Source organism: Tyto alba, unplaced genomic scaffold (assembly GCF_018691265.1).
Source record: "Tyto alba isolate M040663 unplaced genomic scaffold, T.alba_DEE_v4.0 Super-Scaffold_42, whole genome shotgun sequence".
NCBI classification, from domain to species: Eukaryota; Metazoa; Chordata; class Aves; order Strigiformes; family Tytonidae; genus Tyto; species Tyto alba.
In genome coordinates, this window is record NW_024881318.1 from 28,835,542 (window position 1) to 28,850,619 (window position 15,078).

At 36.8% G+C, this 15,078-nt stretch overlaps 1 protein-coding gene across 3 annotated transcripts in view; it reads right to left on the bottom strand.

Moving 5' to 3' along the window:
- The window catches only part of JMY (junction mediating and regulatory protein, p53 cofactor), a 74,386-nt gene that overhangs the window by 33,756 nt on the left and 25,552 nt on the right, over nt 1-15,078 (bottom strand). For all 3 annotated transcript variants that reach the window (XR_006166683.1, XR_006166682.1, XM_033009041.2), the window contains exon 3: nt 998-1,148. Coding sequence is in view for 1 of the 3 variants with exons in the window: in XM_033009041.2 (XP_032864932.2) it covers nt 998-1,148 (151 nt within the window). In the remaining 2 variants the exon portion in view is untranslated. The remainder of the gene's footprint in view (nt 1-997; nt 1,149-15,078) is intronic.

A 15,078-nucleotide genomic window follows, 5' to 3' on the forward strand; every position in this document is an offset into this window, starting at 1 on the left:
GAATTTGCTCTAATTAAATTAATTCCAACATGCTTGTACTGGTTTAGTCACTTTTTCAGAATAAGGCGGAGTTTCATGTTATGCTTAACTTGGGTTGTCACCGAAAGGAATCATTTTGCAGTGACTGCTTTGTTTAAAGGCACATCTAGCGGTCCTGTAGGGAGATGACAGGAAATCTACCCATCAAAAAAGATTCTTCTCCCAAAGGTACAACTCATTTATCTGGTTACACACTGTCACCAAGGCAAAGAAAGACACAGGAACCCACAGTCAGGCACCGAAGACAGTGAGACAAACTCTGTCAGTGGTAGCCCACAGTCGAACTGAAAGAGGTGACATGAAACCACATCCTCAGGTGTGTTTGCCCTAATAAACTGATAGGTGAGTTAAAATGGTATGAGGTTGAGAACACAGATGTACATGGCAAGTCATATGACTTGGTTTTACTGTACCAAATCCTTAGTAAAACTGCTGCATTCTCCAAACATAGAAATGTCAAGGCTATATCCATGAAGATTTCTGAACAGAGCAGCTTTCACTGAGCAGTTAAACTGAGCTGTTGCTTAATATCTAGAGCTATGAAAAAGATTATTGAAAGGCAAGGGAGACACAAAAAGGAGATTAATTGAAAGGCAATAAACACTTACTATGGTTGTCTGCCATATCTAGTACAGAAGACAGGATCCATCAGGGACTCTACGCTCCCTGAATTCTTTGCAAAGGTACAGTGCAGTTAATATAATCACATTGAGAAAGTGATTGTGAAACTTTTATCTAAAATTTCTATTTTGCTTACTTCTGATGATGTTCTGAAAAGGTTTATTGGTCAAAGATCTGAATAGACATGGAAGAAAAAACAAACGGGAATGGCAACTGCATTTTCCTCATGGAAGATGGATGGGAAAAAAAAAAAATCACAGTACAATACAAAATAGGATAAACATAAAAGAATTTTTAAAGATGTTATTTGACAGATAGGATAGCAGAAAATAACTACCTTTCTGTGTTTTAGCTGTTATTTCAAAGTATTTAACTGTAAGATCTTGAATAGAAAGCACCGCCATATGGGCTTTTCTCTGCCAATCAGCATCTTCTTTTTGCAGACTCTCAATTCTTCTGGGGCCTAGGTAGTCGTTCTCTATTGAGATCTGAAAACAAATCAGCCCATTAATAACAACATAACTAACTGTTGCTATTTTGCCAACAGCAACCAGTTTCAGGTGGCTAAAAAAGAAGCAAAAAATGAAAAGAAGCAAAAACTACTGGCAAATCATCATGGCTTCTATTAAACAGAAAAAAACTCAGAAGTGCTACTTTCTGCTGAAAAAGTCCATCCACTATTTCATTACTGTTCTTACTGGAAGCACAAGAATTCATATTTAAATTTGATTTGTCAGTATCTGTTTGTTAAATATCTTAATACCTTCAGATAACAAATATGCTTCATCCAGGCTTTCTTTCAGTCTGGAATATTTCGTTCTAAAGTAAATAAATGTTCTTCAGTCAGAATGAAGTCGGAAACAGGAGATGTGTCAGGGTAGTGGTAAACAGTTATCAACATTTTAAGTTTTTCTTTGTTACAGATGACTTTTAAAAATATATTTTCCTAGTGCCTCAGAGTTCAAATATCTTTTCATTGCCAAGATCAATCCAAGTGATAACCATCTGAAACCAGTAAAAAATTTGGAGTTTCTTAGTAAAAATACACTCCTCAAACTAGAAAATTTTACACTTTTTTAAAAGTTATTAAGGAGTCCCATTACAGACAACAGGCTATATATCTAAGTAATAAAATATTTAAGCCTGTTCTTCCAACACCAAAGCCTTAATTTTGAATATTTTTCATTTATATAATTAGATACCTCACTAGTACAGATAAAAAACCCCAAACCCAAAAGTGTTCATTATTTCATATGTCCCCAGATATTTTAACTTGAAGTTCGAATGTCTCAAATAATAATCTTGACTTCACAATGCTTCAATCTGGTCTTAGAGCGCCACTCCACTCTACAGTTGAACTGCAAATGATAGGTTTTTAGGTGACTGTTCAGGATCTACTTCTGCATATCCCCTCATCCCAACTCTCAGAGGGATGATTTTTACAAGTAAAAATATACAAAGTCTAAGTAATTGTTAATTTTTTGAAAATGTTTAAAGTAATTTAATAAGGTATTTTAATCTACTCACATATTTCCAAAACCCCTTGAAAGGCAACAGGCAAAATAGAAATGTGGACAAATGTTAAGTAAATAGTAATTTACCAGATAGGTTGCAACATGTAATTTGATGGAACACCTATGTACCATGATTCCCACAGGGAAAGCTTAGGAGTGGACAGACAAGAGCTTCCAAATAGATGTCAAACTGTATGTATATACTAGTGAATGATGACTGGTGAAATTAATGCTTTCCATTTATGAAGAACTCTGAAACAGCAAGTTCCTTTGAGAAGCAGGATAAAAAACAATACTGTTAAAAATCTTTTTCTATTCCTCAGTAAAGATGAAGTAATTTGATACCAGAATTGACATAGGATCACTGAGTAATGTGAGTAATGTCCTTGTTAGGCATCATTTCTAAGAGAGTAAGAAGCCTCAAAGCTCAAAGTAACTTTTCTTCATTAAGTTTTGCCTGCCAAAACATTATTCACACACGATGAAAGCTAAAGAGACTTATGATGGCATAATACAATTCTATCTTTATTCCCTAGAGCAACTGTTTACAAGTGACAAAAAAGGGAAGCATCTTTTCATAACTGCAATGCCAAGTATGTCATCCATGCCATCATTCACACTGAAGGTGCTCATACAGCAAGGCATAGAAAACCCAAGAAGCCTTTGCTTTAGCAATACCTATAAAAGTATGCATATTTATGTGTAACCATGAATAGATGGTCACTATCCATCAAAGCTTTAGAAATTGGGGGAACAAGGAAGAACACAGGGTCATAAACATTTACAATGGTGGACCAGTTCAACCTGGTGCAGTTACTGATGCATACCTTCCCTTTCCCTTTATTCATCTATTCAAACACACATTCACATTTAAAAGACACTGACCAGCATATTCAACAAATTACTACTGTCTGGAAGGAGGTCTCCAAGCAGTTGCATGAACAAGAGCAGACCAACTTCATGACTTAAGGCTGCAGCAACAGAGGCATGCTTAACAGAAGTCTGAAAGGAGCCCCCCAAAGGATACAAAGGACAGAAGCATTTCTCTAATGCTGCCTGAGCCGACCTGCCCTGATGCGTAGCAATCTTACAGCCTACACCTACACAGCTTGTTACCTAGCAAGACAGCCAAACTCTAGGAATTACTGACCACAAACAGATGAAGATTCTTCCTGAAGTGTCTTGTAGTAAAATCAAAAGACCAAAGTACAGCTAATGTTCATGTTTGGACTTTTCATTCTGCAGCCTGGATAAGGGGCACACACAGAGTGTTACATTTCTGGCTCTGAAACCGTGAAATGATGGGAGGGATGCAATGATTTTGGGTGAGATAAAGTTAATTTTCTTCATAGTAGCTGGTATGGGGCTGTGTTTTGGTTTTGTGATGCAAACAGTATTGATAACACAAAGATGTTTCATGTTTCATGTTTCAGTTTTCACTAAGCAACGCTTACACAGAGCCAAGGTCTTTTCAGATTCTCATACCACCCCACCTGCGAGCAGGCTGGGGGTGCATAAGCAGTTGGGAAGGGGACACAGCTGGGACAGCTGGCCCCAACTCACAGACTGGGAAATTCCATACCATATGGTGTCATGCTCAGCATATAAAGCAGGGGGAAGAAGGAGGAAGGGGTGACGTTCAGAGTGATATCATTTTGTCTTCCCAAGTCATCATTACAGATGATGGAGCCTGACTTTCCTCGAGCTGGCTGAGCACCTGCCTGCCCATGAGAAGTGGCGAATGAATTCCTTGTTTTGTTTTGTTTGCGTGCGTGGCTTCTGCTTTACCTATTAAACTGTCTTTATCTTAACCCATGAGTTTTGTCACTTTTACCCTTCTGATGCTCTCCCCCATTCCAACAAGACAGAGCAAGTGAGCAGCTGGGTGGTGCTTAGTTGCCAACTGGTATTAAACGATGACAAGGGAGAGGGGTCTCAAAGGGAACATCCATTCAACAGGTGAAGACAGAATCTAAGTACCAGTGGGGAACAGTCTAACAAGTGAAAAACCCCAGCTGCTTCTGTAAGAAAGGTGGCTAGCTAAGAGCTGGGGATGAATCTTAAACTGAAAAGCTTGTTCCCTTCACATCCAAAACTGCTAGATCTGAGTACACTGTTTGTTCCAACAACCATTTAACAGCTATGCCAGCCAGAGGCAACTGAGGTTCAAGGTGACAAATTCAGAATGAGAAAGTTCAAGAATAAGCAAGAGCTGCAAATGCTCAGAAGATCCAGGCTCCTGGTCTGATTCTTGGAGTAACAGTCCTCAGCCACAGAGATCTTTGTTACTCTTTGGATAGTCTAGTTAAATTCAGGATAACACACTGCGGCAACTTGATGCCAGCAAAAGGCATCTCAGACAATTCATGGGGCAGTAGGAATCAAATCAATCAAAAACCATTCAGGCAAATTAACTATCTATCAGATGCATGTCAGGAGTTTGGCACTGTGTATTACAAACATAGGTAGTCTTTTACCTAGAACAGCCAGAAATATTCTCATGCAAAAAGAGAAGGAAAACAATCGCTTCAGTATTTCACTTCATGAGAGGATGCAATTTGGGAAAAAAACAGACTTGTCAGAAGACTTTGGAAAGGTGTTGTGGTTTCGGCCTGGTCAGCAACCAACCCCCTCAGCTGGTCACCCTCCCTTCCCCCTCCCCACCTGGGAATGGGGAAGGGGATCAGAGGGGTGAAGGGAGACTCGCAGGCTGAGATAGGAACAGTTCAATAATGGCAATAAAACGAGAACAGTAATGATGATAGGGGGAAACCAAAAAGCAATATATAACCAGGCAATGTACAGCGTAATTGCTGACCACCCGCTGACCAATCCCCAGCCCGTTCCCGGCCAGCGACCCCGAGATACCAAGACCCTGCAACTGCAATCCTGGAAGTGAGAGAGAGAGAGAGAGAGAGAGAGAGAGAGAGAGAGAGAGAGAGAGAGAGAGAGAGAGAGAGAGAGAGAGAGAGAGAGAGAGAGAGAGAGAGAGCGAGAGAGCCCCTTCCCGACCACCCCTCCTCTATACAGTGAGCACGACGTGCCATGATATGGAATATTTCACTGGCCAGTTTGGGTCTGGTGCTGTGGCCGTGCTCCCTCCCTGCTCCCTGTGCCCTGGCGCACGGGCAGGACGTGGGGAGTCGGAGAGTCCTTGAAGTCTCGGCAGCAGCTGAAAACATCAGTGTGCTACCAGCATTCTTCCCATACCAAACCCAAAGCTGAATCCAAACCACAGCACTCATCTAGTCCCTGAAAAGGAATATTAACTCTATTTCAGCCCAAACCAAGACAAAAGGTATTCAATGAACAGTCCGCACTGAGTCCTTGAAGACAGGTCCTTGTTTCCCAGCTTTGTTCCTATTAGATCAATAACTTTCTGAGTGGCAGCAAACTTTAAGAGTGCCCGTTGGGACCTTGGAAGTTGCAGTCTCTGGGTTCTGGCTGTCTGCAGCTCCCTGCTTCTCCCAGAAGGCTTACAGTGCTCCTGTTCAAGTTTACTCTTCTGGATTTGCCTGACATACACACCCTGTGGCCTCCTAGAGCCTCCCCACAGACATGAACGTGCTCCAGTGCTCCCCATGTGAAAAGCAATCTCTTTCCCCCCTGCCAGTGCATTCCACCTGATTCAATTTCTCCATCAAGAAATGTAACAAATACTTATCTAAAAAAAAAAAAAAAAACCACCAACAAAACGAAAGTGTAAAACAAAATACTGCTTGCAACCTTTCCAAACGTAATTATTGATATTTGTTATCATCAAAACCAAATAACTAAAAGATAGAGGGCATGCAAACAGCCACTTTTGGCCACATATCTGGCACACTCCAGGGAAACATGGGAACAACAGATAGACATACTGTAAGAGTAAATACTGACAATCACCTATCACTTGAGAGAAGAATTATCAGTTTTCAAGTGCAATCTAGAAAATTATTATAATCTCCCAGTCATTAATGAAATGTATGCTTGTCATCCTTTCAGGGCAGGACAGACAGTCACCAGAGAAAAACAGAAATTAACAACTGAAACATAGCAGTAAAATATACATGGTCCCCCTTGCCAAACTGCTGTTTCAACATTACATCCCAGTCCATTAAGGTGCCACTACAGCAATAAATCATAGCATTCAACCTAAAAAAAATTCTAATTTGGGTACATTTATATAGAAAACAGACATTAGAGTTGTATGATATCATAGGAACTTCAAAGTAAGCCCATGAGAGAAAAAACATAGTTCAACTAAAGGAAGACCACAGCTGCAATTGGGAAAAAAGTCAGGGAGGAAAGACAGGGAATCTGTCTCTGGAGGCTCCAGCTTGTGAAGAACATACAGCAGCTTTCCTTCCCACCTACAACACCTTCACAGTGGAAGTACCACTGTTTATCCTAGCTAAGAAATGACAAAGGAAAAGGGAGGCACATGTAGACCATTAAACAGCAACATGAACAGGCTCATTAGTTTTGAAGATTGTTTTCTATATTCTCTTCAACAATTAATCACCTTGATGTAAGACAATAACTTTTATTATGGAATTAAAGGAAGCATTTACGTGCTTCTGCATTACATTACTATTTGCAATGCATGTGTAATGTCTTTATGTTTCATTTTGCTCACTGCACACCTTTATGATGCCAGCATCTTTTGTTTTTATAGTCCATAAAAGAGCACAGGTTATTATACAGGTGAAACAGAAACATTTTTAAACTACTATTGCCCATGCTTCGTATGACTAAGAGAAGGCATCAAAGAATTGAAATGGACAGAGTAAGGAAAGAAAAACTAAGTGCTGTCATTTAATTGACACTTCTTTTAAACATACGTATCTATCTTTGATTTAGCAAAACTTTAGTTTAAATTTAGGAAACTCTGACATAGCTGAAGTTTTTTCTAACCCGAAAGGGTTTTCGGCTCCCTAACATTTTCTCAAACTCACTTTTTGGTCTGGAAGTTTCTCATTGGGACTCAAAGTTCTGGAGAAAGTATTGTCTAACAGAAAAACCTCTCATGTCACAACTAGATCACATAGCCAAATCTACACTTTCTCTTCTAGTAATCACTTTCTCAAAAAAAAAAAAAAATTCCAATTATTCTTCCTAAAAGAACTATATTCTCTTCGAGAAGAATCCAAGCCTCGTGGTAAACTGGCAAATGTCTTTTTTTCCCCCCCAACAATGAAACTTGCTTTTGAAGACTTCTATGTTTTGCAAGTTTTGCCTCAGATAATGCTTTGAAACTAATAAAATTATGACAGCTTTCACAAAAGTAGTTGTTGGAGAGCACACGAAAGAGGAAGAAACAGCAGAAGCCATTAACTTCAGTACATCATATAAACATCTATTTCCATCACCTATTGCTTCAGAGTAACAGAACATGAAAGAACGCATTTCTACACTGTGTGGGTATGTTGCTGAAGCAAAACAAGTTAGTTCTTCAGAGGAAACAAACTGAAAGGAAGTCCATAATCTAATTTATGAGCAAGTGAGAATGAATCAGGGAGGCAAGACCCTTCTACTGGAAACATTCTTCTCTGGAAAAGTTCAGAGGTTGTTGTTGAGCTCTGAAGAGAGTAAAGTAAGTTTATTGTGGGAAGATATGAGAAACAGGGCTACAGCTATAGGATTTTGTTAAGTTTTATATATTATACAACTTCTAAATAAAGAAACAGTCCCCAAGGGTCTTTAATACTTTCCAGGTTCCTTCTGAAGACATCTGGGATAAGAGTAGACAAGACTGACAGAAATGGACTCAGGCCAGGTTACATTAAAGCTTAGGCAGTGATCTGTCACAGCTTTACAGCTCCCTTTGTTATCCCTTCTCTTAGATGGATTTGTAATAGGCAGAAAAGGAGAAAAAACCCAAAGATGTAACAACAGCAGGCCAGTTAATTACAAGAACCAAAAAAAAAAGCAAGTTTAGGGAACACTGCAGATGGTAGAGGCAATATGCAAAAAGAAAACTGTTTCATATATAAAGGAGCATTTCAGCTCACTCAGCTACATTCCTTCTGCACATTCCAAGAGGCCAAACAACCAATTCCAACCACATCCTGCTGGATATAGCAGCCAGAAAGCAAGCACTTCAGCTTCATCTACTCAGGGACTTCTCAAAGTTAGTCTTACAGGTTTTAATTCAACTATGCTCCCAGCTGGTAACACAAAGCTGGCACTATTGCCCGAACTATGTTATAATTCTATATGTACAGCCCCAAATAAATTAAGTGAAAGCACACAGCTGTAAAAAGGGCTTTACAGTTTTACTAGTTTTATCCTGAGGAATACTGACATGGACTTTAATGTTAATACATGCAAACTAACTTAGACTGAATGGTCTAGATTCCTTAAAATATCTGGAGTCTGGGACTAGTAATACAAACTAAAGTTATTATCTTAAGATACAGGAGAATGACATACACAATTCAGTAAAGACTGTAAGGAAAGTAACAAACTAAAAAGCAAACAAGATGTTAGGATATACACAAAGAAAACTGAACAATAATGGCATGGTACTGCAAAGTGCAGTGGTGAATGTTTTTTCCAGAACTATGGTAAATGCTAAAATATTAAAAAGTATTCAGAAGAGAAAAATCATAGAAGATTAAGGTTATGACAAGAGTAAGAGGAATGACTGGGATTATTCAGATGTTTTTTTCCCTAGACATATATGAGTACGTATAAAGGAGCATTAAAACCATTAAGAGAAATGTATTTTATTTTGGTAACTGACAGAATTAAGGCTAAATTGTGCGCTCCCTGTTATGACTTCGTTATTTATCCATGTGTATATCATAAAACCTTTACATACATTTTAAACTTCACTGACTGAGCTCTGGGCGAAAAAAAAGTTCATCTTGAAAACGTTATTTTTTTGAAAAAATATTTTTTAATAAGACGTGTCATACTGGTTATTTGAAAACTTTGCCTAAGTAAGTGAGCTTGTGTGTTAAAGAAGGTGGGCTTGAGTGTTTCTGGACATTCTAGATTCTGTTCGTGGATTAAAAGGATTGGATGGATTTTTAAATCTTCAGTTAAAAAACCTTAATATATACAATAGACAAAATGTTAAGCATGTCTATCAAGAATTCATCAAAATATGCCCGGCATTTTTTATATACAGATATACTGAAAAAAGGAAAATAATGACACAAGGATTAGACAAGAATGAATCAGATTAAATATATAAAAATATCCATAAATACTGATACTGAAAATAGCTAACAACTGCAAATAAAGCCCTGTACAATGCAGTATAAAGTCAGCAAATAATCATGCAAGCTTACAAAAATTGCCTTTTCAGACCATTATTGAAAAAAAAGTACTAGACTTCAAACTATTTACAGACTTAGGTAAATACAGACTTGCAAAATTTATACTCATGATCAAGTTTGAAGACCTCAAGTCCCTTTCCTTGCCCTCCACTGCCTGTATAACATTACATCAACGTCTCTTCCTTCTTTTTATTTTCTTCTCTACCTCCAACACTGCAAAAGAAAAAAATTTTCCATCTCCTGTTTTTCACCCTCCTTTAATCCTTGAAAGCACACGCAACTTAGTGTTTTCTGCATGTTTAACATCCCTTCAGAGTTTCATGATGATGACTTTTTCAGTGGACACTGATTCTGCATCCTTTCTCACAATTTCCCCCTGTACCCTCATCATAGGCTGTCCTGGCCCTTGCTTCCAACTTAATTATTACTAACACTTGGAGAAAAAAAAAAATAAAGATACAAGGTATTGATAAATTGATAACTCCCGATTTCTGTTACTAAACGGCTTAGTGGCCTCCTGAGCTGAAGGCTCATCTGAATCATTGTTAATAGACACTGATGGGTCTGCCTCTTTCTGAACACATATACCTAAGCATCCATTGTTAAACTGTGGAAATTACTGCCACAGAGCCTGTATGTTTAATAAGGGTTTAATTGTTATTCCTTCATTTGCAGGCTGTTTTAAAGGGCCACAAGTTCATTGAGGGGCCCCTGGGTTTTTTCAGTATGAGAAAGACTGAAAAAAAATCATTCAGTATTTTCTTCCCCTTATCAATCATGATCAATAGATTTCTTTCTTATCTTACGTGAATCTCATGCTTTCCGAACTAAGGCAGATTCATTTACTCTGTCCTTGCAGAGGCTGTTTGCAGGGAAATACCCTTACTACCATCACTTCCATCCTGTAACTATTTTGATTCTACAGTGTGTTTCTGAGAGGAATAAACTAAAACTGCAGAATTCAAGATGCAAGTATACCATGGACAAATACGAATCTGTGATGTTGCTTTCTATTTTGCCTTGGGTTTTTCTTTCCTCCTAATAATTCAAAACCTTTCTTTCCTCTTTCAAAATACTGAATGGCAAGCTATTTTCAGAGAACTCCCAAAGATAATCCTTTTTTCTGAGGAGTAATAGTTAATTAAGCGCTTACAAATGTGCATGTATACTTTTGGAGGTTGTCACCACCCTTCCACACATACATTACTTTTTATTTATTGACAATTTCACCTACCATCTTACTATTCAGCCCAGTATTTTGCAAGGGAACTTTTTTTAAAAACAAAAACAAACAAACAAAACAAAACACAACAAACAAAAAAAACCTTCTTGGTATTCAAACTTGATCAGATTTTTCTACAAGTCTTATTAATCAGTTTCACAGCTGAACAGCAAGAGCAGTTTTGTATGCTATTCACTTTGAGGGCAGGCAGATTTAAGGGATCAGATACATCAGATACACGGTTCTGCAGTCAGCAACCTCATACCTGAGTTCAGTTCCTCACTGATTCAGACTACCAGCCTGCCTTCCATCAGATGGCCTGTTTAGAGCATTACTTTCTTCAGAAAGCCCATAAAACTCTGATTTTAAGTCAGGAAAATGTTTTGTTATATGTTCTTACAATAGTCTAGAGGATTTTATAGTTCAGAACATAAACAGAGACTGGCATACCACCCTTCTAAACAGGCTTTGAGACTATGAAAACTATCATGGCGTAATTCAGCATATTACACCAGTTTCTCAAACAAGAAAGCAGTATTTTCAACGAAGTATATGACCTTAATTTGTAAATACAACCGTTTTGCATAAACTTATATTACCATTTTTTCCCTACTCTACAAATTTTTCAAAAGCCAAGTTTAAATAAACCATGATTTCTGATGATGTGAGAACACTTCTTTTAACTACAGATACACTAAAAGAGACTTAAGAATTCTTTGAGGTGGTTCAGTCTCTCCAGTGAATACTACCTTAGTTTTTTTACCAGATGTTTTTCATCAACTTGTTGTCAGCAGTTCACTAGTCTGTAACTACTGGAGGGTGTGGTTCTCAAGTGAGAGGAATGACATTGAGCTAAATGCCATGCAAATAATCTATACATTTTAATCAGTGCTGCTTTAGTGTCACCAATGTGCCTTGTGTAGTTATGTTTCTGTGTTTTTCACTGGAGACCACCATGCACTCAAAAATATTATAGGAGGCTTAATAAAAATACAATTGCATAGTTCAAAAACAAGCTCACTAGGACATCAGTTATTCAAGAGTCAATGATAAAAACATAGAGGTAGTAATACAGAGCTCATTCATTTGAAATGTGGGAGCAACACTACAAATTAAGAATATGAAGCACTGACAACCACCCCCTTCCTCAAAACATCTTCAGTTGATTGTGAAACTTTTTTTAAAGTATTGTCTGTAAGTTAATTTTAAGTAATTCTCTTTGTTTTGCTAGCTATTCTCATCACTGAATTTATCTTTTCCTTTGAACTTGTTTCATACTTGGTGAAATACTTTTTTTAACCAAAAATGTTCAATGCAACATAATTTATTTCTAAGTATTTAATTTTACACAAATCAAAGTCAAATTAGTTACAAGGTTCACTACTGCAATTCACCATCAAGTATTACACCTACAAATAAATCTGCAAGTGGTTGAGCCAGTTATATTTTCAACTGTGCCAGTATCTGCTTAAAGGAATTTGTAAGTGATGCACAACATAGACTAAAAAGCATTCTACAATTTAAAAAAAAATTAATTTGATGAACTGTCAAGCTCTGTGTTGCTCTAACCTCTTATTTCTAGTGCTAGGTGTATTTAAAATCCTTAAAAACCCCTCATGTTCAAGTGAATTAACATGTCAGTTAAAATAATGAGTATGTATGCAGTGAAGCTAAGAGTGCATAAAAATATATTTAATATATAGCAACATTTTAATGTTCTAATTTCCTGGATATTAGAACTAATGATGACTGTAGTCTCTCACCTGTATCAAGATATTACCAGTTCTCAGTTAAGCAAATCCAGTCCAATTCAGACCTTCAAGAATGCCTGTGTCAAAGTTTTGCTGGCATCTACATGTAAGTTAAGAAACATTTTTTTCTTACATTTTATATCTTTAGTCTAATACCAAGCACATTAAAAAAAAAAAAGAAAAAGAAAAAAGCATCAAAAAATAAAGCCTTCCACCGATTTCACCTGGAATTTGATCAACCACAGTGCCTATTCAACATGACTGTGTAGTACTATCCACAATTCTAAGACCATAAAAATTCAAAGTAGCAGGGGAGTTTCTCTCTATGAAGGCTGGTGAACACAACCATACGTACATAAAAGGCTTTGGGGTTTTGCCTATGAAGTTATTCTTCTGAAAGATTTTTTTTTTTAATAACTAGATTTTGTATCCTGTATCAAAGAATGCTTTATATCTTAGTTTTAAAGGGCTTAAACCTTGATCATATTACCTGTCAGTAAGTTCTATAGCCAAGTATCAAGCACTAACAGGTCCCTCCCCTCCATACATTCAGAAGACTTCACTATAAATGGAGGATCTGACAAAATCAAGATTTAACTATCTGAAATCAAAGGCACCAGAGCACAGGCATCTACTCTACTTCTTCCCAATTTCAGAAGTATTTCACCTTCAGATTTACAGCTACTGATGCCTACTACTTCCCACTTTCCTGCTATGGCAATGTGTGTTCTTCACATATACAAATTTAGCAAAGTTTTCATAGGAAAATGATCCATTTTGATAAATGAAAAATTTGTGAGTATAAATGTAAAATATTTTTAGGATCAAGAATATCACAGATTTTTTTAGTTGATTAGAAGTTTGTTTTCTACCAAGAAAAGCATCTTAAAATCCATTTAGAGTTCAAAATTAATACTAGAAAAAATAATCCATAAATATTACTTGCCCTGTGGTTTTAAGTTCATGCTTGTCTTCCAGACTTCTGGAAAAATATACAAATAGCCCATAACATATAATACATCAGTTGAATATCAAGCTTCACTTCCCTGATGCCTACCTTATATCCAAGAATCTGAAATCAGAAGAAATGAGCCAGTAACCCAAACAGTGAAATCAGTATGTTAAAACTCACTGAGTGTATTTACATATTATTAAATCTACACCATCAACAGTCCAGAAACAATTAAATTTTCAAGTGCCCATACAAACTCAGCACAGCTTTTCTATGTATATAAATTATAATACTGTTTTCAACTCCTTTATTATAACTTCTCCAGCATTCAGTGAACGTAACCATAGTTCTGGCTGTTTGGCTGGTTTATCAATACATCTTTTCACACTTACCTTAAAATTATGGTCATACTAGACACACACAGTATGTCTAATAAGTATAACTTACATTTTAATCTTAAAATGAGTACAGACTTGATTCTTTGATGAGCATTTCTCAATTCGATAGTATCACTCATACCACTCAAATTGGCTTTTATTTGTGTGTCCCCCATAAAGACCTTGGGGTGAGCAGGATTATTCCCATATTGTATATATAAAAAAAATATAAGTCCCAAATACTGCTATGCTTCCAGTGTCCAATTTTTTCAAGAGTGCATGGTATACAGTTAACCATTTTGTCATGCAGAGGGAGGCCTTCATGGATTTGAGCAGCACTTACAAATACTAAGCATTTAAACAAACGAAACTGTTTCTGAAGCTGGAAGCCCAAAAAATGAGAAACATGTCACTACAGAACACATTGTTCTAGGGTCAGGTGACTAGTCCACAGTTAAGTAGAAATTTCAGCAGAAATTAGTTTTCCAGTGACGTTTCATAATCAGCCATTCTTTTCTCCTTCCATAATCTTCTACATTTTCATTATGTTTTCCAAATTCAGCAATATTTAAGTGCTTCATGATACAATTTTGACTCTTCACCCAAACTAAATGATCCATCCTTCACAATATATGAGGCAAAATACACCTTGAAAACTAGCATACAATAAAGTATATATATATATATATATAAAAAAGGAAAAATACTTCTATCATGGACAACACTAATCTGCATTTTCAAGCTTCTAAATGTTTTAATTTGGTTATGAACTTCCATTCTGGGTTGTTTTGGTTTTGGGTTTGTTTTGTTTTGGTTTTTTCCCAAAGAAGGAATCTGCAGAAATACAGCTGTCCTACTTTAATAAGCCTCCAATGAGCAGACAGAATTTTGTGTTTCTCCCTTCCCTCCTGTAGGTTTCTCTCTTGCTAAAAATCTTACAGCAACAGCAGAAATTTAACAACCAGATTATTTATCTTCCAATTTTTGTGTCTGGCTCCAAAAGGAAGACACTAAACACTCTTCTCAAAGTTTATACGTAAAGCAGTCAATCTCCTCCTAAACTCACTCTGAAAAATGAAACGGATTAAAATATTTATTAAAAACCACAAATTCTTAAAAAACAAACTAAAACAACTTCCCTACAAACAAAAAACAGATACCTAACAAAGGCCTGACATTAAATAATTACAGAAGGCATATGCAATCTTGACTAAATACTGGTATTTGTATTCAAGCTTAATTATTCCTGTAACTTATTTTTCCATTTTAGTAACATTCTGCAGATTCGTCCTTCCTTATCCTGTGCTACATCTTGGTTTAACCCCAGTTGGCAA